Raw genomic sequence first — 27055 nt, 5'->3', positions numbered from 1 at the left:
GGGAAAGGAATTATTGTTGCAGACGCTAGTTGAGCAAAAGATTGCATCGTAGGATAAGAAATGGGATAGTGAGCTTACGAAGGAAGATACGCACACAGCAAAATGGGTATGTGTTTTTTGTTGTTATATCGGACATGTTTTAATGCAAAAAAGCATTTTGTCGACTAAATAAGCGTTTGGGAAGAAAACCATGGATGCAACGCCAATTTATTTGGGTATTAGTTTTGCAGCTCCAATGCATTTGTGAAACCATACCGTACTGTATTTTGGAAGTACGAGAGAGACAGAGTTTAGTGTGTATGCAAGGAAAGAACGCTTTGAAATTGAATTTTACGGTTCAGAAGAATCACGCAAAAGCTGAAGAACGCTCAGTCAGTCCGTCCGTCCCAGGCACTGATTGAAGTAGGCATCAATCTAACCAATCTGTCACCTTGACAGGACGGTTCCGGTGTACCGGATGCAGTTTGAGCTAGGCCAGCTGATAGTGCGGTCTGGGTTACCTTCGCTTGGCACATGCAGTCAGGAAGATGGATGAAAACATTCCATTGTGACCGAGGAACGCTTAGCTGGTTCGATAAAAAAAAACTTTGCCTTGGGGGAAAACTATAGCAACTTCCGGTTTTATAAGTGCAAAGAGCCTTCATCGTTTGCAAAACCAACCTATGAGGTTTATGCTGCCTCTTTATGATAGGCGGTAGAGAGAGAGAGAGAGTTGATCATTCGTTTATGTTTTATTTTGTTGTTGTTGCTTAGAGTGACATGCTTTAGCGTTTTTCTCTCCCTCGAATCACTTTTCTTCTGCTGTTGCTGGAGTGAGCACGAAAGGGTGTGTATGTGATGATTTATTGCCCTTTTAACCGGCCGGAACTCGGAGCGGGCAGGATGCTGAAGTCATATCATCATCGCTCAACGTTTACCAACCATAACTCGAAAGCAAACAATGCCTTGTCAACGCTTTCTGCACTGATATCTAACCCCATTTGCTGCTTGCTCCGCGATGCTTTGGTACACTGTCCTTCGGGTGGAGTTTCGGTGAAGGTCTATGTCATGTTCGAAGGTCTTCTGAGCAAACAGCACAAAAGGAGATACAGAATAACATAGCTTTCGATAGAGCGAAGAAAGGCTGCAAATTTGTTCATTACCACTACAGAGATCTTATAAAAGGACTATCAATTTTGTTGGTAATGTCCTGCGTATTTAAGAAATAATGATTTAAGTGAAGTTTTTGAAAGTCTCTACGATACATTTATCACATGTGAATAATTTCGTATTTTAAAAACTCCTGTTGATAAGGAATATGGCAACGCATTCCCTTCGAAATAACAAAATCCTGCCTCGGATGTGGAAGTTTCCCACCTACTAGCATTTGTTTCTATTTATATTCCGTCTAGTTTTCCAACGCGCTAAAGTGTAGATCTTCGCAAAAGAGTCAGAATAACTTATTCTAACAAGCGTTTGTGTCTAGGATAATAGGAGTTGATCTATTATATTTTAAACTTTGATACTCTTGCCTCGTGCTGCCATTACCGTCTTGTATTCTATTGCTCTCTCCGATCTGTTAATTTATTTTCTCTTTCAAATTTGCTATGCTGGACTAATTATGCTTCCGATTGAATGCAATCCACACATTGTTAAAAAATAGACGGGGGTGTTCTTGAAAATAAATAACATTAAATGCCTTTAAAACCTTACCTATGTCAGAAATGATTGAATATCCACACATACTATGATGTTTTTTATGAAAATTAAGCTAATAGTTAAAGTGTATTTTTGTTCTATTTCTTAATCGCAGATCACCTTTATCAGCACGTGCATCCATTCCGTCTTTATACTAGCACACGAACAATTTCGCGCAACAATGGTTGGGGATTGGTGTAAACTGCTTACGGGCGTACTACGTCCATCGCGGTCCTTCGGTTGTAATGTCCTGAAACGGTTCATCAGCATCGGCATCCTGCTACAGATCATCGCCAATTGTGGTATGTACACAAATACAAGTTTATATTATCTTTTATGAGTCACATTATTGACAAAAGTTCATCTGAACCATCCATGTAGAGGCATGCTTGATTGATACTTTTTAATGTAAAAAGAGCATACGTCATCAGTACTATATCAATAGCATATCGATTTGAAAGATAGGTTGCGGTTTGGTCATAATGAGTGTTCTTCAGTGTAAACTACACCAGTCAAGCAGTACAAGCCGTGTTACAATGACAACAACTGGGTGATAAAAAAAAGATCGCTTAAGCCACAATGAGCTTCAGTTTAATGATGTGGGAAGTTTGAACAGGTCGTTATAAATACCTTCATGTACCTCTTCATGTACCACCGCTCGCCTAGGTTGGCATGCGGTGTTATGCTGCATCCTTTTGGCTTTGGAGCGTTATTTCGTGAGGTATTGTCTGACCACAAATGATGTGATTGCCATTCCGTTGAAGTGTTGTGTTTTACCTGCGTTGATTTATTTTGGAAAAGAACAGTCCTCAATACTCTTGTTTTTATTTACTATTAATGCTCTATTAAAAGTAGATTGAAAACCAGCTTTATTTTTGATATCAGTATTAACAATATGTTTACGACTTTAGGACTGTGCCGATGAATCACTTGTTATTTGTATCAGAAGATAAGCTGAAACGGGTATTGTATACCTTTTAAATAACGAATACAACCAAAAAGATTAGTGTTATCCCGAAATCTACACGTTCAAAACCCGTTCCACAGAAATCGTTTGATGTATCAGCAAAGCATCATGTTGAGTTTCCCTTTCATAAGCGCTTGAATTAACGTGAGAACAGACGCTTTGCTGTACATTTGTGAAGTTCATTTAGCGTGCATAAATGTATGTGTGCAAGGGAAACTTAGCTACCTGGGATACGGTTGAAGCTCGTGATCAGAAACGTACGCCCATATAAATGCCTTATGTGCATTTGTCTAAAGCGATAGCAACGCTCCTGAACAGAGCGTAAGCATACTACGTTGGCATGAGTATTCATGTTTTTTGTTGCTTTAACAGCACTGAAGAACCGCAGCGGGTCGACTCGACGAGAATTGCAGAATCAGCTGCATTTTTCGTCGATGAACCATCGCCATATTTACTGGCCTGGCGCAAAGTTGTGGTAGCAACGTGGGAAAAACTCGCACGAAACGCTCGACTAAGGTTCAGTTTTTGCCTGCGAACGTGTGTGCATTCATCAAACAACATTAAATGGGACGGTCGATGCGCAGTCTGCTACAGTTTGTTCATTCCGTGCACCAACAGTGCTGATGTGATGAGGGAAGAGTTGTTGGATAGTTCTGTTTTGTTTGTTACTGACCAGTTGTGAGTGTAAAAAAAATGACTCTTTGCTATTCATTGGCGTCGAACTGTTTTTATTTATTAAATATAACGTTCTTGTTGAGATTTGGTGTATTCCAGACGTTTGTTTATCATCGTTTTGTTGCAGTTGTCAAAGTTTTGGGTATCTTTTACGTAGCACAAATATTCACTCTTTTTGCATTGCTGTAAACTAAGAAACTATAAAACTTAGTTACGAAAAAATATGTTTTAATTGAATAATGGACAGGTTCGATTGTGTCCTAACTGTTGGCTGTACAATAAACACAATAAAATATTGTTCAGCTATCTTTGCTGTTTTGCTTTAAGGCCATAATATTCAAACATTACGGATGCGGGAGTTTGAAGCACTTGTATTGAACCAATGCTCAAGGAACACGCATAAAATTGAAAAATAATACCATCGATCCCCTAGTCCGAGCAAAAGAAACCATCGTTTTTGAAGTGGTTTAAAAGCACAAAACAAAACGAAACGAAAGGATTTCTGTACCATTTTAAATCGCTTTTCCTCGGAACCGTTGTCATATTTAAGCAGCACCCTTTCCAACCGGGCCGGCGCGAAGTGGGTGTAAAGTTAGTCCATTTGGTGTGAACATTTGGTGATTTTCCTTTTCCGCTTCTGTTCTTCCTTTTGAACCGATTTCACGCCTGGGAAAAAGCGGGCTGGTGTGAATCAGAAAATACAAGAACGAATCGCTGTGATCACGATAATGTTCCTGAGGTGGTATTGGATTGACCGAGATAGGAACAAAAAACCTCGAAACGGAAAGAAAGGAGTGAAGCTGGCGCGTGTCATGACCTTTCGACGGCAGCACGGCGTGAAAATCCTTTCCGGCGAAGAACGTTTGTCCTTATCCTGGATGAACATGAGGGTGTATTTGTGTGTGTGTGTGTGTGTGTGTGTGTGTGTGTGTGCTTGAGGCGGAGTTGTTAAGTTTGTGTGAAAAACGAATAAAAAGTTGAACATTCGCGTGCGGCATTGGCAAGCCTCAACCGTGCTCTACCCAAGGGTTGTACCGGCATGTTGAGTAGAGATGGGTTATCAGTGGGTTTGCAAGCACACATACAAGCGCATCGAACTGTGTACCCGGGCAGTGCGTATAACCGCTGGTATCAACAGCATCGATTGGAAAAATGTTCCAAAGGTTGTGTGTGTGCGTTTGATAGGGTGTTTTTGCATCTTTCTGGCCTGTTCCATATTCGACAAGCAACAGGAACTAAATCAAAAGTGTTTTGTGATGGAAGAAATCCCAAAACGAAGGCCCTTTAAAGGGTTGGTTTGATCGGAACGAGAAACCATTCATCGCTTGATTGTGTGCAAACTGGTGATAGGCTACAGAAGAGGGTTTGAATGGAAATATTAATAGCAGATAAAGGGTTTTAAACATTTTTTTCATCATTTGCCAGATCAGATAAAAAATGCAATACTTTAGCTGTAGGCTCATTTTTTTCATCGCATATTTCATGAATGTTAAGATGAATTTAAAGGCATGTGAGAGCGACTAAAATTAGCGTCATCGGTTAACCAGGTGTTTGAATTGAAAAAAAGCGGTGTGCTGAATTCATGATTGATTGGGTTGTTATAAAGCAGTGTTTGGTTTCGTTGTCAGTGTTCGGTTGAAAATGAATGTGTGATGATTGGACAAAAGAGTTTTCACTATCATAACAATGTTGTCATTTGAATCTGCTAGATTTTTGCAATACATGTCAGTGCAAATTAAAGGTTTTGTATTTGTAGCAATTTTATATTACAAACATTTTTTGGCTAATAAATAAGGATCATCAAAGTTGTGTGTGCAATTGTCACATTAATTCACACACTGAAGAGCTTTTGGGTTCTGGCCTTCCACCCGCGAAAACCCCTTTCGCGTACTTTACGAGCTCTTGTGGTGCACGTGGCACACATTTCGCATAACATGAGCGGAATCTGATCTCTGCAAACTCATCGCTATTTCTAAACCGTCTGACTGGAGTGCTCAATATTTCACACTCACGGCCCACATCTACCGGCATGTAGCAAACTCCCCCCCATCTCTCTCTCTCTAGCTCTCGCGCTGCTCGTCTGTCGCTAATACGCTTATCAAATTGTAGCCGAAATAATAAAATGTGTATTTTTACGGCCGAGCGATTCTGCAGTGAAGTGCCGCCATGATGTGGTTATCGCAGCAGCGGGAAAATACTAACCTCCGGGGGGAGTGGAGTGGAAAACAGGAGCTAATATCCTGGGGCCATGATAGTGGCTGAAGACAGTTCCGTTGGCATCGGTGGGCACCGGGGCGAAAGGCAAACCAGGGACGAGATGAAGCCACCAACACCCGGCACGGAAATCGACTCCCTTGCGGGTGGCTGTGGTTTTTCCTGTTGCGCGCGAGCGTTACATCCGTGGCTGGGCGGCAACCGAGTGCTGTCGTCGTTCGTTCGTTTGCCGGTGGACGCACCGTGAAACCCTTTCTAGTGGGTAGAAACGAACGGCGAAAAGGGAATGTGAGCACAGTCGGAAGCTTCAGGTTTCCGGCTTTTAGGAAGATTAAACTTCTTCCGAGAAGAGCATTCGGTGGGTATTTGCATTCAGTACAGATGGAGTGTGGCAACCCAGGACGATCTCCTTACCTTGTCCAAATTTGCTGTACAGTACAGCGGCGGCTTGGCCATGTTTTGATAGTTGATGGTTTGGGGTTTCCCCCAAAATCGTCCGGCAAATGATGGTACCGATTGGATCTACATTGGTTTGGTTGCTGGCTCAGTCTGGACGTTGCGGATTGGGGAAAAAAACATGCAGATCCACTTTTCCAGACGATTTGAAAACGGAAAATGAACAGTTGGTGCATATTTTGATTCGTTGAAGTAATATGGATTGAGGTTGATAGTAAGGGGGTAAAATTGGTTTAATTGTACAGGGTGTAACGTGAAACTTGAGTGTTGATCGGAACTGAAGCAAAAATAAATATTTCTTTTAATTAGATTTTTTTTTCTTCGGGCGTGCTATGTTGTACTTCGCAGCTGTGCTTTCTGTGTGCTTTCGTGTAAGATACTTGTACTAACAAACTTTTTTCATCCTGCATATCTTTGTACAAGCCATACATAAATATGAATTTGAAATATGAAAACTCTAAAGAAAACTGCCATCTTGATGTTTTGAAAAGGCGCATGACCGGTATGAGTGCCTTTACGTACCATTAGTGGAGGCATACGATGCCACTAGCCGCTATCAAATCTATCCCAGCACATACTTACACAAACATGAAATGGTCCAGTCGAACAAACGAAACCACACATTAATACGTGCGTGTATATGCACGTGTTTGTTTACCCTTGCGTGTTTATCCCGCCAAGCTGCATCGGACAGGGGTGTTGAGGGCACAAGAGGCTGTCGGTCGCGAGCTGGTAAACATCCAGCATTGAAAGCGCACCAAATGGACGCAGGCCCTTGGTCCGGAAATGCGTTTCGGAATGGGACGCTTTGATAGCTTGAAGCGGAATCTTACATGATTGAACGGACGGAGCGAGCTGGTGCCCATATTCCGACCGCTATGTGTTGTTGTACGCCTGGATGTGGAATTCAGATACAAACTGCTATCGCTCCAGTCCATTTATTACTTCATAATTGCAATCGAGGTCTGCCGACGATATGGTAGCCGCTCTGTGAGGGAATGGTTTTGTATTTCATGAGATGAGAACAGCATCGAGACGATGCTTGCTGGCTGTTGGCGAACGTTGGCGCAAAAGATGGCAGAGCCTCGAAGATGTGGAGGTTTAATTAGAAACGGATGCACACGGTTGATGCGATATGCGAAGGGTTGATTTGCGTAGTAAATAGCTATCGTACGGTTGATTAGGAGAAACCGGGTGCGATGGTGTCGATGTTTCCAGTCTCGTTTACTGCTTCCATTCCAGCAGAATGGGCTGGTTTCATGAACATCGAGCTGTAGCAGAACAGTCGCTACCGACTTGCTGTTCTGAAGTTACGTTCTTGGAAATTTATGAATTTAGGATATACTCGATGTATCATCCCGTGATGTAAAGGAAGTTTAAGTCACCCGTACATAAAAGTATGCGGTCAGTCTGAGCTGTGTGGCCAGGAATTTTGCAGACAAGCACAGCAGGCCCCTAGTGTGCGTCCCGCTGCTGGCTCGAGGGACAATAATCACAGAACAAATTTATCTGTCAAGCGCTGGTCGGTTGGTCATAACTCTGTCGGCAAAGTTCCTGCGCTAAGTTGTTTGCTGCTTCGGATCCTGGGCTGGGTCACGGGTTTGACGTTGCAATTTAGATGGGCAGGGAAAACTGTAAAAAAAAATCCCCCAGAACACCTCGTGCTGGGCCAGCAGTGGAGTCCAGCGGCCAATCCACGCTATAACTTTTCCCATTTTATTAAGCCTCTCGCTAGGCCGCTCGGGACGCTCGGGTATAAATGAGCCCAAGGCAAAACCGGACCAATGCGAACTACATTTCGAGATGAACGGCTACTTCCTGTACGGTTGCATCGGTTCGGGGTGTCGACGGGGTGGCAACAGCGAAGGTGGTGGGATATTTTTCTATCGTTTTGGCTTCGGAAAGGAAAGTTTTTCGGGAATGTGGTGGCACCGTTGCACTGAACCAGTGGCAGTGTTTCGACTAACCTCGCCTGCCGGAATTTCGGAAGGACGTTGATGGTCATGTTTCGATGCAGTTTGTACCGGTGCTTGCACTGCTGCTCGAATACAAATCTCGATACCCGGACACTTTTCCCTTGCTTCCCTTCTTTTTAGGCTTTATGGCGATGGACGTAACGGTAGTTCGTTACCTGGCCGATAGACTGGTTTAGTGTTGCGCAGCGCAGTGTAGAATAAAGGAAGTACAGGAAGAAGAAGAAAAAAAGCCTTGTATAGTTGGCTCAATATATAGGGAAGCATTTTGTTTATATTGAGATTTTTGAAAGTGTTTTCAAGGCACGTACATCGTATACATGACATCAGGTGAAAAGGGTACACCGTTGGAAGAAGTTTGATGGTAATGTAGAGGAAAATTGCAAACTTCATTCTTTATACGGAATCAACTATAAAACGTTTATGTGTTTGTGGCTTTTTTTTGTGTAACTTTTTAATAAATCGAAATTAGTTTAATGATTTCTATCATACATTTCTTCTATCATACTTACATACTTCTATCATACATATCATTGATGATTGCTATCATACATTTCTTGTTCAATTAGTTGAGAAAATGAATACAAAATTTGTTTAAAGAATAGCCACGGATGTAACAGCATCAAACAGCATATGAAATCACTAAATGGGATACATACTTGTCATACATAAAGAAAAAAAAAGCGCAAATTATAACATAGAAAAAAAGGAAAAATCGCGTCTTTATGAGTGTCACGTCCGAGTTACAAGGTGGTTCGGAGGAATCCGTTTCCGTGCAGTCTAGTTGCAGTGTGACGGATGCTCGATGCTGTATCTCGAATGCTCAAAACCATGCATGTGAAGGATGGAATAAACATATTCCTCCATGCGGGCTTGCTACGGAAAATGTGGAGTAAAGCTTGCTTTACCCGTTGCAGTGAAATTTCCTTTAACTCGAAAAGTCAGCAAAGGAAACGGCTTCGGCATCTTCACGCTATTGTGGATGCAGTGGGTAAAAAATCTCGGCGCCCTTTTCGCCTTTCGTCGAGTCGCACCGCGCACGCGGCTAGAGAGTAAATTTGTTTTTATGGTGTAATTGTGTTGATCGGTGTGTGTGTTTTTGTAAACACAGCATGGTGCATTGTTAATGGTGACTGGCATGGAAACCACTCATTTCAAACGATTTCGTTCGTGAATCGCTGGTGTGTGCCCGGGTGTGTGGTTTGATTTTGACTGGCTGAGGAATACGAAGGAAAGGAAAAGTTTGCCACATGCCGTGCTGCTTATTATTGGTTTAGTTTCGCGCACTCTTGTGGGAGGCTGTGTGGGTTCGCATGGTGGTAGAAATCCGTGACCATAACGCTTCCCGTGTGTGAAGGAGCACCGTGTTCGACGATGTCACCATCATGCAGTTCACTCAAGACGATCTCCAGTCAGCTCGTCGTCGTACGACGCTGTCACTAATTTGTATAATTACTCCGGCTTTTCGGTTTCTTCAGTGGTACAGTAGTTTGGCGAAAGAAAAACCCAGTCACGTAAACACACAGAAAACATACAGCAACGTGACGGCAGTATGGTGCATTCGATGCCATCCGCACATCAGCATTCGTTGGCGTCTGGTAGTGTCGTTTCGGTTTGGGTGGTTTTTGGTTGCCTCGGTAAAGTGTTTGGCAAGCGTTTGATGGGATCAGACAGGCGAGGAACGTGCAACCGGGAATGTAGCAGGAAGATTCTGAGATTTGTTTAGTATATATCACTGCGGTAGACAGTATGGATCGCTAGATGGCTGCAGCGGGGGTCACGTGGAAAAACGATGTATATAAGTTTGTGCTTGCAGCAAAGCACCACAGCCGCTGCACGTGTCATTCTCCCGGTGTGGTCACAGAGTGGGACGAAATGCATGGAGAAAAAAAAAACTTTGCCGATTGTAGCGAGCGACATGCATCACCTCGGGGATCTGGGGGCCATGGGTGTGGAGTGGTCTTTCGGGAGGATTGTGATAAAGATTTGGTGCAAATGTTAAGTTACACACGGAGACACACACACATACGTACACATACAAACTCACGAGGGAACCATTCTGTGGCTATGGTGGGTGCACTGAATTGAAATTGTTCAAATACCACCATCCAGTCTTTCATTACCGTTTCCCAAAACCGTACTGTGGCAAAACCCGTAAGTGTGCATATATGTGCGAGCATGTGAGGCTGTATGAGTAGAAAAGTATGTTTGCCGTTTCTCTTTAGAAATTTGGACCAGTTGTTTGTAGGTCGCGTAAGCTGTAGGAAAGTTGATCATGAAGTCACCCTACGGAGAAAAAAGAAAAACACACAAGCGGCGACCGGGACCGGGCCGTCGAAAATATTGGACTGCAATTTAGAGGATCCGGCTGCTCATTTGTGGTGAAAGTTTTTCAGCACCACAAGATAAAACTTGTGCCGAAGAAGAAGTGAGTGGCGAGGTGAGCAGAAAGTGTGGCATTAGCCCAGAATATTGTGGTTGAGAAAAGTTGGCACCTTCTGTCAGTCAGCCGGTTGTTCCTATCGGGGAAGTTTACCACACTGCACTGAGCGCGAATTGTGTCCTGTCCCCAAGGCTCCGAGTTCTCCCATGGGAAGCCCGGCTTCTGGACAGCAATGAACGAACGCTGGACAGCGAGATAGCTTGAGCGCTGACGAGTTGTTCTCCTTTTGGATTTAGTTCGCTCTCCAAAACCCTCTGGAAATGGCGATTCACTGAAGCGAACGCTATAATCCGTAATTTAATGATTCTTGGTGGGTCGGGGGAAATTGATCATCACACCTGCCGCTGTGCAAAGTCGCTGCAAATGCCGGTGGGAAAAGCAGCTTGCACACTGGCATCGTACGAGCGAAGCGAGTGATGAAAACCTTCTTAAACATTCACCCAGAAGCACAAGGTGCTTCACTGGGAAGGTGTGTTCGGATGTGCCGGTTTGATAGCTCGAGACACACACCGTATGACAATATCGATTTTCCGACCCAACGTTCATCAATGAAACGCATTCCGTGATCATTCGAGCCGTTCGGGATTTATCGATTACGTTCAGAGAAATGTCTGGACACAGTGGCCGCTATTGATTGGCCACACACGCCATAGCACAGAAGACACAAGTGTGGGCGATTCTGTAGCTTTCCCGGCATATGGGACTTTCTCCGTGCGCCGATCGTTATACGCTACGAGCACCGGTGGTCGCTGATGTCATTAGCAAATGGAAACTCGATGAGGGTCTGTTGGGTCTACAGGGGTGGACACAATTACCTGGAATCAATCTTACTTTAGGCGCAACAACGAATCTCCGTTGAGAGAATGGAGTGTGTTCCGTTGAGTGGCCCGCAAAGCTAACCCTATGTCAACAGTCATCCCACTAACAGGGTGTAGCAAACCAGTGGCTAGGTTCGGTGACTTTAGTAGCAAAGAAATAAACGAACATCCGTAGACGATGGCAAATGCGTCGTACAATGAGTTCTGTAAAAGACTAAAAGAAGAAGAACAAAAAAACAACACAACAACGAAGACCGTCAATCCATAGAAAGATAAACATAAGACAGCCCATGTCTAATACCATAGCGGATGCGATGAAGTATCGGGATCAGTGCCAGCGCCCCATCCTTTTATGAAGCCGCTGGCCAACTATTTTTCGATTGTTGGTCCCAATTTACCCACACCTTATCGTTGCGGGGCAGGATAATAGAACCAGGCGGACGGTCCGTGTCTGCGGATGTGTGGGCCGAGTGTGCCGACTGGCAGTGGCCTTTCCGAGAAAGAGACAAATAAAAGTTTTACTGTTTGCACTTGCATTCATCCGAAACCAGCGCTACGATCTTTTTTTGTTCACTGTTTCCAACGCTCGATCTGAAGGCTTTGGTGCGCACGGAATGGGGTTCCCGCTGTCCGAGGGGGAAAAAGTTAAAAAATAAAAAGGACTATCCTCATGAGGCAGCAAACGGGGGCCGATGGAAATTCGACTAAGAAATCGGTCTTCATTCGTTCGAGCTGCGTTTGTCTGCGTTGTGTTCGAGAGTGTGTTGCCCCCCCCCCCCCCCCCCTCCCACCAAGACGAAAAGGCATCAATGGTCACGAAGGCTGTGTTTGCCAGAAGATGGCTTTTCTTCCCTTTTCGCCCACTGGCTGGGAAAGGAAGCATGCAGAAGGGGTGGGCCCAAAAGTTTGAAGCTTTTATCTGACTGTTTTGGAGCTTTTTTGCACACTTTATATCTTAACCTTTTTTCTTGTGTTTTTGTGTTCCTGCTCCACTTGTCTGAGAGGGTAATTGCAGGACTTTTTTGCACTTCACTAACTTCTCTCATTGCATCCCGGGTGTGAAGTTGCGGGGGCAAACCATCATCCTGCTCAGCCTGGGGGAAGGAAGCGTTGGGTTAGAGGGGAACCAACGAAAGTGGTTTGTAGGAAATTAGATTTATGTTCTGTTTGCTCAGGCCGTTTCCCATTTCCCGGGTACTTTTTGTGAGTCTGTTTGGCTTTGTGTGAATGTTGTCTGTGTGTGTGTGTGTGTATAGCTTTTTTATTCTTCTGTTTCATTTTAGGTTTCGGTGTCATTTTGTTTTAGTTTTCTTTGTGGCCTTTGTTGGGAGAACTCCGTACAGCACGGAGGTCACCAAGCGTGCCTCGCTCTGGGTATGATTTGTGAGGAGTTATTCGAAGGAGAAGAAAAAAAGGGTGTCGTAAAACTGTCTATTACAGTATCACACGTTTCGAGTGGATGAAAGTGGAAGTATAAATTATGTTTGAGTTTGTTTTTGGGAGCTACAAATAGTGGCTCCGGAATTACGTCACTTGAGAGTGCTTCCAGAGTATCGCTTGGCAAATAATAATTATTGCAAATGATGAAGAAAGCCGATAAAAGCATCGTCACAATGAGTGTTTCGGGCAGATATGATTTAATTTCCATTACAGAATGCATAAAAGCGGGGTACGAGTTTGTATTACATGCAGCTTTAACATGTTTCTCATTTCAAGCCGTCATCAAATGCTGCCAAAAACACACTACCGTTAAGTTTTCTTAAGAAAATGAAAGTGTTGATATTGGTCAAGCGTTAACCAACCCAATTGTCTGCAAAACCATCACATGCAACGCTACTCCAATACTTGTTTTACCACAGTTAAGGACTCTCTCTCTGTTGCTTAATTGAGCGAACATTCCGTTTCGGCTTCATTACGACGGTTAGCCATCTAGAACGGGTTATCCTACTGGCAAGGGTCTAATGGCGGTTCGTGTGAGAGCCATTTTCCGAAATGCTTCGTTCGGAACCCTACGGCATTCGGGCATGTACTCACCCATCCCATCAGGTGAACTTCGTCCGTCTGTGGCGTAATCTCGTTAATTAAGTCCGATACGATTTATCCATTCGCTGGCCGCGAAAAGAGCCTGTGATTGTGTGGTATATTTCCCAGCAGGTGATGTATTAGCTCTCGATGAACAACTTCCTTCCACGTTCCCCAGCTGTCGAACTAGTCGTTCGAGCTGCAATCAGTGTTTCATGGGACTGTCGTCATCACTCCCCGTCGTCTATGTGTGCGGTTTGGTTATTGTGCATGGAGGTGCGTGTGTGACTACCAGCATAAAGCACAGGACGCTCTCCAACCCGTAACTGATTGTATGCGGTTAGCAATAATGGACTAGGTTTCTCTCCAGCACCTAATTACAGCTGGGTGCAGGAGTGGTGCCAATAAAATTACGCAAATTATTATACCATGCTCCGCAATGGGGTTTAATCAGGGTGTGTGCAGAAGTTGGTATTTTGGAGAAAAGCCGTTTGTCATGAGTCGCGGGTCCTTTCGGTTGGTGTTCATTACGGTTGACGTTTTATGAATCAAGAGTGGCCATTGGTGAGTTTTAAGAATGGTGGTAAAAATGTAACTCAATTAAATAATTAGCTGTAATGTACTTTTTTTACACAGCTTGTGCAGAAGTAGCACGTGTAGCGTGCGTTGTAGTTGCCACTAGCCAACTCTACCATATTGTGGGTAAGGTATTGAGTGTTTTTCTATAGTCATTAGTTGGTCAAAAGTGGTGAGAGAAGTAATTATTGATTGATTCCTTAGATTGTTTTGAAATTTCCTACATCGTTTTTAATCACTACATCTGATGTAGTTGTATGTAGTGGGATTGTTGTTTGACTTACTTTGAATCCATCATGTTATAGGCATTCTGATCGGTGTTGTACTAGCTGGCGCGTCAAGCGATCAGATGACGAATTCCTTATTGTAATTTCTAGTAGGTGAATGTGTCGTTCATTTTGAGATATTTGATTTGATAATGTGTGATAATTCTGAGTTTAGTGAAAAATGACACGATTATTGAAATAATTGAGAAAAGTGTATTAACATTTGTTCTAATATGATAGAAAGGAGTATATGTTATTAACTGATGGACTAAATCAATGTAATTCATCTACATTTTTGTAAAGTAAAGCATTATATTTTAATAAAATTTGAAAAGAGTATCAATGGGCGATTAATAGTCGCAAAGGCAAATTAAAAGGAAGATCCATTTTGAGAAGTCGTTTTACAACATTCGATTTACAAAAAGCTTTGTTTGAGATACTTACAATTAATCCGTGAAGATTTAATCAAATAAAGCGATCAGATTTCTCCAATGCTAATCAAGTTAGTCAAAGTCTAAGTCCAAGTTTAAGCTACGAATGAAGGTAAATCGAAACGATGAACAGTGCCCAAGAACTGCATAGTTCATGTGCCTAACAGTTGGCCTTGATAGATTAGAATGGTTTACTTACGAACAAAAGAGAAATGCCGAAGTTTTGCCCAATCTTCAATAGCACCAAATAGTCAGACAGGGAAGTAAGTAGAGCAAGTCAGTGTTTTTGGAAAGTTTTCCTCATTTCATTAAGCTAGTTTTCGTCCAAGGCGGAGAAAGAGCGGTGGGACGACTTCCTTTCCCACTCGGGCAATGGGGTGCTTTTCCCTGCCAATAGACCAATTAGTGTGTGTTTTACCCGTGTGCGTTGTTTTTCGGATCAACATGTGTGCCCGAGTAGTGGCCGTGGTACAAGTTTTGCAAGTGTTGATTCCCGGCTTGAAGATTGATCCGTCTCGTTCGCATTGGAAGCCGCGAGCTGGGGATGCTCGGGGCTAGGCGAAGCTAGACAATGGTCAGTAAGTGGATGGGTATGTGTACATAAATCTTCTGTAGCACGCAAACCGCATCACTGTCTGCTCGTTCCCCGGAGGCATTGAGAGGTGAACCGACTGTTTGTGTGGTTGTGTTAGTATGTGTGTGTGGATGCTGTATCCCAGGAATTAGGCTTCGGGAACGGACGCAGACCGGCGTGCTATGTAGCAAAGTTTTGCCACTCATTTGTTTGCGGAAAAACATCGCCTGCTCGCCAATATATCTGCGTGCGAGAGGAATGGCCGTGTCCAAGTTTAGGTTTGATTTGGTATCCAGCAGGCTTCCGGCAGACGGTGTTCGTTCCCAGCGAGCCAAATACGTAGCTAAAGTTAGAAATGGCTCCCCACTCCCTTCTGCTTGTTCCGAAGGCACCTCCTGTCGCTCGAACACTGTTTACCAACTAATTAGACAGCACTGGAAAGAGTCTCCATGGGGGTGAAGAAGGCGAGAGGAGAGGAAGGGAACGAGGCGAACACATACTGCAACTCAACAACTCTCCTTGCGCCCAAACAATCTCAGCCATGCGAGCTTGGACACGAGTACCACTGTGTTCTACATACATTCGGCGTGTCTGTGCAGTGGCGTCCTTCCTGCATGCCGAATTCGTTCCGGAACCATATTCGAGCAGCCTCTGCTATGAAGAAAATAGTGCGCATAAATCTTATGCTAGCTTTTGCGCTTGTTTTCCACCGTACTCGCCGTACGAGAATGTGGATGTGCCGGGGTTAGAATGTTGTTTCGTTGTCGGGCACAAAAACACTAATTAATGACCGAAGGATCCTTATCGTTCGTAGAATGAGTCCGCAGGGGAAACGGAAGGCTTTTGCCCGAGCGACGCAACTCGTCATAAAGTTTGAGCTCAAAGATGGAAGCTGCCAATTGCTGGGACTGTTTGTGTTTGTGTGTTTGCGGGCGAAAGTAGAAAACTTCGGCAAGCTTCGGCGAGTTGGTGCATACAAATTGACAGCGGTGAGTAGAAACCACAAGGCAGACGGTAAAATGACGTTTGGTGCGTATGTACCGATCGGATGTCGAGAAACCGTCGAAAGGGTTGCACTTAATTAATAGAATTTTTGTTATGTGAGCCAGTTGCTGCAGTCGTTCTGGTGGTTTCGAACTGGGACGTGAGTGCACCATTTCGGGATTGTGTGAGCTGACAGGACAGGGAAATTATGGGTAAGCGGTGTGTAATGCGAGTCATTTCTGCTATGTTTTTATCGCACAGTTAGTTTCTCTGTTTGCAGCAAAAGCAAATGATACTCGTTCCGTTGCCAGGAGAAACCTTTTAAAACGCTTCAGAAAGAGTACGAAAGTGCACTACAACCTTGGTAGGTGGGAGGTGGATGCTGATGGGAGCTGGCGGTACCATCGCCCAAAAACGGCTTGATTTGGTGGCTGCGATTTTCGTACCCCTTCCCCATTTAGGGTGGTTGGTTTTTGGGCTTTTGGCTTGAGAGCAGCAGTACGAGTTCGGTTTCTGGGTTCTGGGAAACCACATTAAATGGCGAGAAGAGATACGAACATCTATATTTGGGTGTTTGGACGGTTTTCCGCACGAAACACTCTTGACTCGTTGAAGCCGGTGCATAATTCGCATAACGAACGGCGCGCAAACAACCCCGTCGGAATAGGGTGGGTTCGGAATGTATAACCGAGATGTTTATTTAAATTGTCTTCCATACGGGATGTGTGGTACGTATCCAGCTCGCATACGTATTGGTGCGGGCGATGCATCTAATCGAGATAGGGACAGATAGAGCTCTCGAAAATGTGAAAGTGCAAGATATTTTTCACATAATCACATTCATATTATTTCTACCGAAAGCAAATAAACATATAAACTTTCTGGTGGATAGCTTCGACCGGGCCCAAAAGAGAAGCAGTTGAGGCATACAGGCGCTGCAATTGCATTCCGTGCTTTCTTCTGCTTCAAAGCTCCCGTGCAGTGGTGGGCACCGTCAGCGTAACGATGTTGGTAGGGCTTGGAAAACCCAAAGCCAACGCAAACAATATCGTTTCGATGGCTGGTGAAGGATCGCTGCGATTCAAGCTCTTGCTTGCCGCTCGTGAATAAGGGGGAGGGGGGGGGGGGGTAGGAAACAACGAAGAAGGTTTTTGTATATGTATGTATATATTGGTTACGATAGCGACCGTATTCTAAAGTTTGCTGAGAAACATTAAACTGGAGATGGTTCAAAGAATAGATACCGCTTCATTCAATTGGTTGAATTTTGTAGTTTAACAAACCGGTATTTATTGCGTATAGTATGTGAAAATGAATATTGTAAAATAGTCCAGTACGCAGAAAAAATGGTATCTATTAGTGGCTTGTTTGATAATAGTCAGCATATTCGTTTGCCATAATAAAGGTATGAAACAATGTGGATAAGAAGATGAAAAATCTGAGCTTTTGCTTGATGCATTAGAGGCGAAAATTGTGACACGCAGTCGAACATAGGTGCCTTAGAGACAAAAATAAGTGAGTCAAAGCCAACATTTAGTGTCAACGACTGTAAAACTTTGAAATGCGTAGCTAAAGATTCAACTATTAATAGAAAAGATGAACACAATGCTCTCTGCTTTATTGGAAGGAGAGTCAATACCAAAAATACATAAAAGATTTTTGTGATTTAAATAGCTTTCAGGAATTATGATGTTGCTGATGACGATGCGTCCCATTTCTCACAACCGATTGAGAGGAACGAATTTATCACTAGGATATTAAATTTAAAAATTTGATGATACATTTCAAACTAATTCAGCAAAATCAGGGAGCTCTTATATCTATTATAGATGGAAATGGTATACAGCCTACAACACAGTTGTCAGTTTAGGTCTGTCCATCTCAAAACCTAACACATGAATCCATAACGATTTAATCATCGCGCGCGTGTTTACGCGATGATGAGATACAAATTCTTAACGATAATTAGACGGTTCAATAAGTATAAGGAATGTTTACGTAAATCGGTCAATCCAATCGGTCGAAGTGTAAAAGTAAGATTTTAATCAGTGATCATATGTAAAAGAAGAACAGAATAGTGGAAGAAATTGATTGAAATTTTCCAAGATAATGCAATTGAGACTGTATTTTTGCTTAGCGATAAATATTGATGGAAAGAATGATGAATGTACGCCAGTGTGGCTAGGATTTATGACATAAGCTATGATTAACCCACACCAACGAAATGACCAACGACATTTGAAACAATATTTCACCACAACCACACCCATTACGTGTTTGTGCGAGCGTGTCTTTTGATTGTCAAACTCTATTTTCGTTTTGGGGAGTGACCGCAACACACGTCGTGCATTCTGGATTCCGTTACGAATCATCATACACATGCTCGTAACATTTGATTTTGTTAGGTATATAAACTTCGTTCGTTATTTCGCCAATAAAACGGTGAAGCATGAAGGTTGAAATAAGGTTAGTTGTTAATTATGAAAATTAATCATTTCCGCAAGAATGTTTGCTAAGTAGAAAACAAAAAATCAAGCAGTATAATAGCACAAAACGCAAGCAACACAAGGACGGATTTATGTAAAACTGCATGTTTTGCTACCATTTTGCAATCCATTATGTGAGTGACACATGAACCTGTCTTGACTTTCTAACGTATTGTTTGCGTGTCGCCGCGTAACGTACTCCGAGTGATTTATTAGATCCACGCATTCTTAATCTGTGGGAAGGTTTTCTCGTTCAATTAGTGCAAATTGAAGGTGTGCGTGCTCGGGAAAGGAAAGCCACAGTGACTGTATCATGCACACTTAGTCAGCCGGTGTTGGGATAGATACAATGTGAAGGTTATAACGAGTTCATGAACGAAAAACAAAAACAGAAAAACAAGTGATATTTATAGACGATAGGAAAATTGAAAGTAGTGCAGATATGTGCCACCATTTTGCTGATTATTGCAATAGACCTCAATTCATCTAAATATTGAAGGCACAACAAAATTACGTTCCGCCTGTACCTTCATTTCCTTCGGGCGTATTTCTGCATGTAGGGGACTATGGATTTTTTGTTCTTCTCAGGATTGCGGATGGGCGAGCAAGAACGCGTCGCGTGTTTTTTATATTTTTTTTTGGCAAAGGCCAAAATCGTCATTTCGGTAATTGCCACTGCGGCATCGCGCTTTTCCCCCGATGGGTTTTAATGTGATTAAGGAGGATTAATAAAATTATGACGTTCGCCGCTGGTACATAAACACAAAGTGGGTTGAAGGTGGGTTTTCCAGCGTGTCGGTACTTCCAGAAGGTAAAAGTGATGGTGTTTGTTTCTAATTTATAGCTGAAAGATGGACGCCAGAAAGCACGAGATTTGCAATTAAGCGTCGCGTAGCTGGCAAAGAAATTGACCTCGAGCTGCGAATGGTCTTCGATACTAAATGATTATCGTTCGATCGTGAACGTAAGTTAGGTACTTTCATTTTTCCTTCACGACACTAAACATTCCACCCGGTACTAACCTAATAAGCTTCTTTCTTAAGTGTTTTTAGGGATTGGCGGAACTGAATGCACGGCTGTGTGTAGCAGCAGACGTTATGTTTCCCTATAAGTACCACCCCAAAACGTATGAATCGTGAAATGTATCTTCATCGCTGATGGCCGCGCGGTAGTGTGCTTTTGTCTCGTGTGTGTGCTTAGTCACGTCGGGCAGTCTGGGTAGTGTTATTGTTATTTTGTTATGAAATCGAATCGATTCGATTGTTTCGGCTGCGTGCTTGCAATTGTCAAAAAATCTGAAGGATAAAATGGGAAAGTTATGTTTCGATTAGGATGATTGTTTTTATTTTGTTAGCATAAGCACACCACCAACGTTTGTCAGACATTGTGTCCGGCAGAGCCTTTGTTTTGTAAGAACGATTGTGTAGAGCTTTGGTCAAAAAAGCTTGAGAACAGATTCAGCTGTCACTGTTACAGCCCAGAGCGTTTTGTGGGGTACAAGCTTCTTGTAGAGGACATTCTTTTGGAAATGGATTGACGATACTTAGGACTAAAACATACAATATGGATTTAAAGGACCACTTCTGAATGGCTACACAAACAGAGCGTTTTTGAAGCTTTTAACAAACGAGTAGTTTTCTGCCATCAGGAACTTCCGACACCAAACCATGCCTACTACATCTCCTTCAATCTCTACTCGCTTGTCAATGTTTAACAACATCGTTAGGCCTGACACTTTAAATCGTTATGATGCGTAAACATAATTCTCTACGCAATCGAGTTTTCCGCACGTAATTCGCTCATTCTGACGGACCCATTTTCTACTGCACTAAAGCACCCTTCAACCATAAAGCATACTTTTCCGACTCATGCTGGCAAGGGTGCTACTCCCACCAGCCGTTAAGATAAAAGGCTCACCTATTGTGCTGGTTCTTGCGCAATGAATTACAACCACGGGTACACCCGTACAGGCCCACTTACACAAATGCGCTCGGGTCGTTTCATTTTAGTATTATTAATACTACTATAACCGAAACTATTTGTGCATGTTAATTTATCGTCTACCCCGTGCACCGCCACCAGCAGCACGGGCCCGGTTTGGCAGGGTAGTTGTTGTTTTCGGTTCTTTAGTTCATTCTGCCACTCATCTTAAGCGGTTTCAGAGCGGAGAATGGCAGCCCGGATGGGTGAGTGATGTGCGAGAGCGGTTGATGCAGTAAATGGCGAGAGAAAGCGGGCAGGAAGAAGAAAACTGCATTGTATTATGTGGTGGGTTTTCCTCCTTTTTTATGACTCTCGCAAACGTGCGGCCTTTCGAAAGGGATCAGTGGCGTATTGGGTACACACAATGGCGAGATCATCCTTTTGGTCATTTATCCAATTTTGCAACGCCCTCCGCATTAGCTAACCGGCCGGATGCGTGGCGGAGCAGTGTGTGCCTGTGTGCTCCGGTGGATGATGCACATTACGAACCGGATTGAACAAGGTCTGGGCGCGTCCAGCACTGATGCGAACCGGGATCGTCCGTCAGGGTGCCCGGACAGGCCAAGTTCGGACTGGTCGAGAATGACAGACTGTCATGTGCATGTATGTGTGAGTGTGGAGCTTTTATGAGCCGAACGATGGATCGCGGGATGTACTACACCATCCGGTTCGGTGCCCCTCTCTCTCTCTTTCCACCCTTAGGAGCACCGTTTCAGGCTGGGAATGGTTTCGGACCATTCGTTCTACTTTAACGATAATGTACCATTCGGCCATTCTGCCATTGTGTCTGGCAGTGGTCGCCATTGCTGCGATGTGCTGATGTGTTCATTGTGCATGTACTACGGGGTAAGGTTGATGTTTTGCAAGAAGGGATCGAGGAGGACCAGGGTCGAAAACGCCATCAAACGTTTTTGTCCGGTGAAGAACGACAGGACGAGGCACGGTCGTTGTAACTGTCGTTTTATGGGGCTGTGAGCACGTGATTTACCCCTGACAGGAAGGTCCAAAGTTTTGCTAGTTTTGCTCATCCACAAAGTGGCCTATATTACGGGCATGTTTTGTTCGCTTGTTTGTGTTTGAGAGGTCATGGCGGTTTAAAGATTTTTGCGACCCTACTCCCCAAACAGTGATTTATAAACCTTGAAGCGAGGACGAAAGGGGAAGAAAGTAGCGTTTTGGAGAATTAGAGCATGAATTAAAAATACTCTAAATGAAAGAAAATTATGCATCATAAAAAAAAATAATAAATTCAATGAAATACCAATAATAATGAACAAGCATATAGATATGAATTAAAACTTTAGTAATGAATAAACACAACAAAAAAATTATTTTTGCAAAGCAATTTCATGAGTGTAATAAATTATTTAATAACTTAACATACAATGACCAATGACGTTATTTCATTATGAAAAATGTTATTCCCAAGAAAATTGTATGTGAAATCTTTGACATATGACATATTGAAATTCTAGAATATAATCAAAGGTAATTTGAATGACATCTGAAACAAAATCAAACTAAGCATTAAGGATTTTTTCTGCTGTAACATTTCGAGACCGCATTAAGGTCGTGAATGAAAGCGCAAAACTTATGACGTAAATGTATGATAGTTAAAAATCATAGAATGAGTCCCAGTTCTGTTGAAAATACTTCTAAATAAATGACCAGTAATAAGAAACACTTCCAAGAATTGTTGCTTTGACACGGTTTTGGTAGAAACTGTGTTATTAAATATTCGCTATAGTATTGATTGGAGGTAAAAATAAACGAGGTCAAAACAGATTTTACTGAGAATACAAGCAAAGCAAGCAAAAATACAGAAAAATCATTTGAACGATGAAGAGCGTCATCGGTCATTATGATGCTTATTTAATGTTCCCAGAAAAATGTTCAAACGAAAAATGTCCTTTCACATTTCATTCAGTTGATTCAAAAGTGAATAAACAAATAAAATTGCCGAGGAAATTAAAATTGCAATGCAAGACATACAACAATAAGAAAATGATCCACCTTCTTTCCAGTAACATTGCCGGAATCAGTTTTGGTACGATTTTTTACCTGACGAAAGCAACACCGGAAACAGGAACGAAATTATTCTACTGCATCGCTTTCCACTTAATTTCATCTAAAATCGTCTAATCAACTTCAGGATATTATGGTACCAGTTTCATTTCCCTCTTTACTTGGCGTTAGGACGGTACCAAATGGGGTTCCAAAGTTTCATTGAATTTCAACTGTCAGCGTTCGTGCTGGAATCGAGTCCAATATGGAGTTTACTGCTGCAGCAGTTCCTTAAGGTAATTCACCGCCCTCGTCGGCAGCTAATTAAAATTATTTGCAACGCCTTCCTATGCCGGAAGGAAGACGTCGATGAGGTGTTGCCGTTGCCATTTCGCAATGTTGAAATTTGTAAAAAAAAAGTTAACGCTGAACAACAAGAATGGAGGTGCGAAGATAACGCTTAATATGATCAGAGATAGAGAAACAAATGGCTGTTGAAAATCTTCTGCTGAATTTCCGAATCCCGAACAAACATTATGCTGCCGCGTCAGTGTCCCGTGCCAATTTGGCTTGCGAATGTCGCGTAGGTAGCGTGTTCCTATTCTACCAGCAGCAGAAATATAATACGGTGCGGATTTTTAATCATTTCCATTCGTTCCCAGGCCCATATCTGCGCTCGGGAATGGATCGTCCCATTCGGGTGCAAATGTTTGTTTAGCGCGCTCATTTCGTATTCGTTGGTTGTTTACTTTTCATTGTGTCCCCGTCGTTTCCATTAGCAGCTTACCGTACGCCCTACTACACTGCTCTACCCGCATACCGATGGCATTCCAATGGGAATAAAAATGGTAAAAATTATGAAAACAGAGATTGGCTTTTACATCGCGTTGGCGCCGAGAGAGTCTAGCTGGATGGGACTCGGGAGTTTGGATTCTTCATTTTTGCTGAAGGAAGTGAAATATGAAAAACAACACCCTCCCCCGTAGCTTCCGTGCATCGGTGGTGAGGGAACCAGAATCACGGGGAAGAGCCACGGTTGCGCGAGAATAATGACATTAAAAGCAACGGGCGGCACAGGAAATAGGAAAAGTTTTCAATTTCTTTATCGCACCATCCAAAGGACACTTGCCTTCGCTTGACGCGATCGGCGATGATGAGCTCCACACTGCGCCCCAAACAGTGCCGGTAGTCGCTTGATTTGTGAAGGGAAAATGAGCTTTGAGATCCGTTTGTTGAGACAATCGTCGTTAAAACGAGCCGCAAGACAACCAAAGATGTCGGAAGAATATTCGCACGCCGGAGATGGGTTTCTTTCGTGGATCACTTCTTGTCTGCAAGATGCTTGGCAGTAAAAAAAATACGTCACACACATACACACAACTGAAACAAGACCCCAAAAACCTGTAGGAAAGTTTTTCGGGAAAGTTTCAGCTCGCCATGGGACAGTGAGGATGTGGAACGGATCGGTAGATGGGTTTTCGTGGTCACAATAGGCGAGGGAAAATGCTTTACGTTGTCTGAGATTTTTTGCGCTTGGCTGCATGCCTTTGGCCCAAGGGGAGTTGAAGGATGGAAACAACTCGAACAGCTTCCAGCACTTCCAGGCGCTGGTGCAAAACTGACACTAAAAGCAACACCACCGCCACTACCGACACCACCTCCACCGTCATCAGCACCAGGCACCATCGTCATCATCGCTATCACGACCAGCGGCAGCAGCTTTAATTTAATTAACTCAGAACTCGGAGGCTACTTCGTGGGGCCCACTCGTTGGGAATTCGTTCTTTGAGTGGCTCAATTTCTCATTTAAATTTCAAAGTTTTCCCAGCGTTTGGTGCTTTGGTCGAGATAGTTTTTCGTGTGGAGGGCCAATTTTTTAGCTCCTCCCCACCTCACTCTGCTGAAAATTACTTACTTACCCTCTGTGCGGATGTACTTTCCAGGGCGTGGGAAAGTAATGGGGGCACTTGACCTTGGCAGTAATGGAGTGCTATCACTTTTGCAATGTAACTGTTTGAAATGCTTTAATTAAGAGGGAAAGCTTCCTTCGAACAATGGTTTTAGGTTGAAAAAGATGCAAGAGTTCGGTTAGCGGAAGAGATTAAATACTCTTAAATTTACTGAAATCATTCTTATATTATTAAAAGTTTAATGTGTATACATTCATTTTACAGTCATAAAGCATCGCGGATTAACTATGTAGGATTTAAAACGAGTCGATTTTTATATAATTTCAAAATATACCCATTTTTCTACGGTTGATTGCGTCCATTCCGTTCCACGTAATATTTTTATTTTGGTCAGTTTAAATCAGACAAACAAACAAAAAAAGTTCTTAGTTAAGACTTTCCTTGATTGGCTTCACAGCTTTGTTGGATTCAATGTGTCAGTTTCACACCCAAAAAAGCATTATGATGATTAATAAGCATAACTTAAATCTTCGAAATTAATCGAGAAATAGTCAGTATTTAGCCGGTCTCTTAGTACAGTTGTCAACCCGTACGACTCAAACAACATGCCCGTCATGGGTTCAAGCCCCAAATGGACCGTGCCGCCATACGTAGGATTGACTATCGTGCTATGGGGGGTAATCCATGAGTCACTGAAAGCCAAGCCCCACAAGTGGTATAGGCAGGCCTTGACCGACAACGGTTGTTGAGCCAAAAAGAAGAAGAAGTCTGTATTTCATTCATAATCAATTTCCTTAAATTTTTTTCTCACCAAGTAACACACTCATTTGGAGAAAAGCTGATAAATTATGTGAAAAAAAACTGTTTGCTACTTCACTAGATTTATAAAAGAGATCCAATGATATGGTTCAATTCTTTAGATTGATCGTTGGTGCTGAATGAATTTGTTAATGTTTAGACTTTATTACGACAAAATAAATAAAAGACATTCAGGTTCTGCGGTTCTTGAATACACTATGCCGGGTTGTTTTTTTCGGTGTAGGTTCCGTTCGTGGACTGAAGAATGTTCAAGCTAGACAAACATGTCTGCCCTGCAGCCGTTCCATGAACCTATCTGGGACCAGAACTACTACCACGTAGCGCAGCATCTACGCAATCCCACACAACAGTTAGCAGCAACAGTAGCATGACGTTGGGAAATTGCCCCAGTCTTTACTTTTTATCCATAAACTCACCATCGATAGCAATGAAATGGGATGAAAAATGAAGCTGGTGCTGCTGCTGCTGTTTTTTTGCTTTCGTTTTGTTTCGATATACCACAAAAGTAGAGATTGCAACCTTACCCCGACATACAGCATACCACCACTCGATCGTGTGTAGTGATGTTGAACGAGTTTGGAAAAACATGTTTATTTCCCCGATTGCGGCATTCCTGCCTGTGAATGCAAAGGGGGGGTTTCCATCGGCACTTCATTGCTCACTCACCCGCACAAACGATGTCCGAGCGTGGTAGCCTCAGATAGCATTGGACACCTACAAGTGGACACACGTCTAGGCGACTCATCAACAAGAGCAAGTACATACGACGCACGAGATCAACGCTCATCGTATCGTGAAAAACATGCAATAGGAGGGATAGTGAACGATGAGCACTCTCCGAAACGTTGTCATTTTTCCGGTTGCTTTTACATTCCTCCTGGTGATGCTGGGCCATACCAAGCAAGGTAGAATATGCTGGCATGCTGATGGATCATGCTGGGGTGTACAAATTGTTTTGAACGGGTTGATCAAATCTATTAGATTGTGCCGTTCTACGCTTCTGCAGGGCATAGTAGAGAAAGCGTGTAAACAGTTTCGCTAACATGTTTATACTAATAGCTCTGGTTGTAGTTAGACTGAAAAAAAACTCTTAAAGGATTTTTAAAAATTTTAAATACATTTCTTGTTTAAACTATCTATACTGAAAGAAAATGAATTGTGTGCCAAGAGCAAAAAATGATAATTTTTGTTAGCATTGCTGAAAAAAGATTAGGACACATTTTAATACCAAATCAAATCAACTATTTTTACATGTTCTTCGCTCATATTGCTCAAGTTAATTGATCAATAAAATATAATAATGAATATAGAAAGCAAAATAAAACAACCTTTTCTCGTCTTCTTTATTTTGCATGTCATTGACACTTCGTATTCATTGGATGCTTATGACATGAATTTCAATGCCACGGCATATTGCAAAAACTGTGCGTAGCAGCTGGATGTGAGCATATGGAAATAGTGTGTAAAATATGTTTCCCATACAAGAGGTGATGATTGATAGCTTGCAAAAGTGTTTGCCATTTTATAGTACGCATAACAAACCTTTTCATACTGCTATTTTTGAATGGAAAAACCCCAAACAATATTAAAATACTCAATCATTATGTACATTTTGTACAATATTATCCCAGTAAAAGTTAGAAGACAAACTCAACAATGAATGCTTTAAGATATTATTATAACTTGTTTTGGAATTTTCGGAGCAACCTATTCAATACAAAAAATACACCCAAGTTATATTGTGATATCCCCTTAAAGTGAATGAATTTTCAATACA

General features: G+C 42.7%; 1 protein-coding gene across 5 annotated transcripts in view; it reads left to right on the top strand.

Annotated features, from left to right (window-relative positions):
• LOC1274515 (uncharacterized) overlaps window positions 1–27055 on the top strand; it is a 142341-nt gene that overhangs the window by 29495 nt on the left and 85791 nt on the right. For all 5 annotated transcript variants that reach the window (XM_061643917.1, XM_061643919.1, XM_061643918.1 and 2 more), the window contains exon 3: window positions 1793–1979. In XM_061643917.1, the coding sequence (XP_061499901.1) occupies window positions 1859–1979 (121 nt within the window). In that variant the 5' untranslated portion in view covers window positions 1793–1858. The remainder of the gene's footprint in view (window positions 1–1792; window positions 1980–27055) is intronic.

This window comes from Anopheles gambiae, chromosome 2 (assembly GCF_943734735.2).
Source record: "Anopheles gambiae chromosome 2, idAnoGambNW_F1_1, whole genome shotgun sequence".
In the NCBI taxonomy this organism is placed as follows: domain Eukaryota; kingdom Metazoa; phylum Arthropoda; class Insecta; order Diptera; family Culicidae; genus Anopheles; species Anopheles gambiae.
Note: the sequence above shows the minus strand (reverse complement) of the source record. Positions and strands in the feature narration are given on the sequence as shown.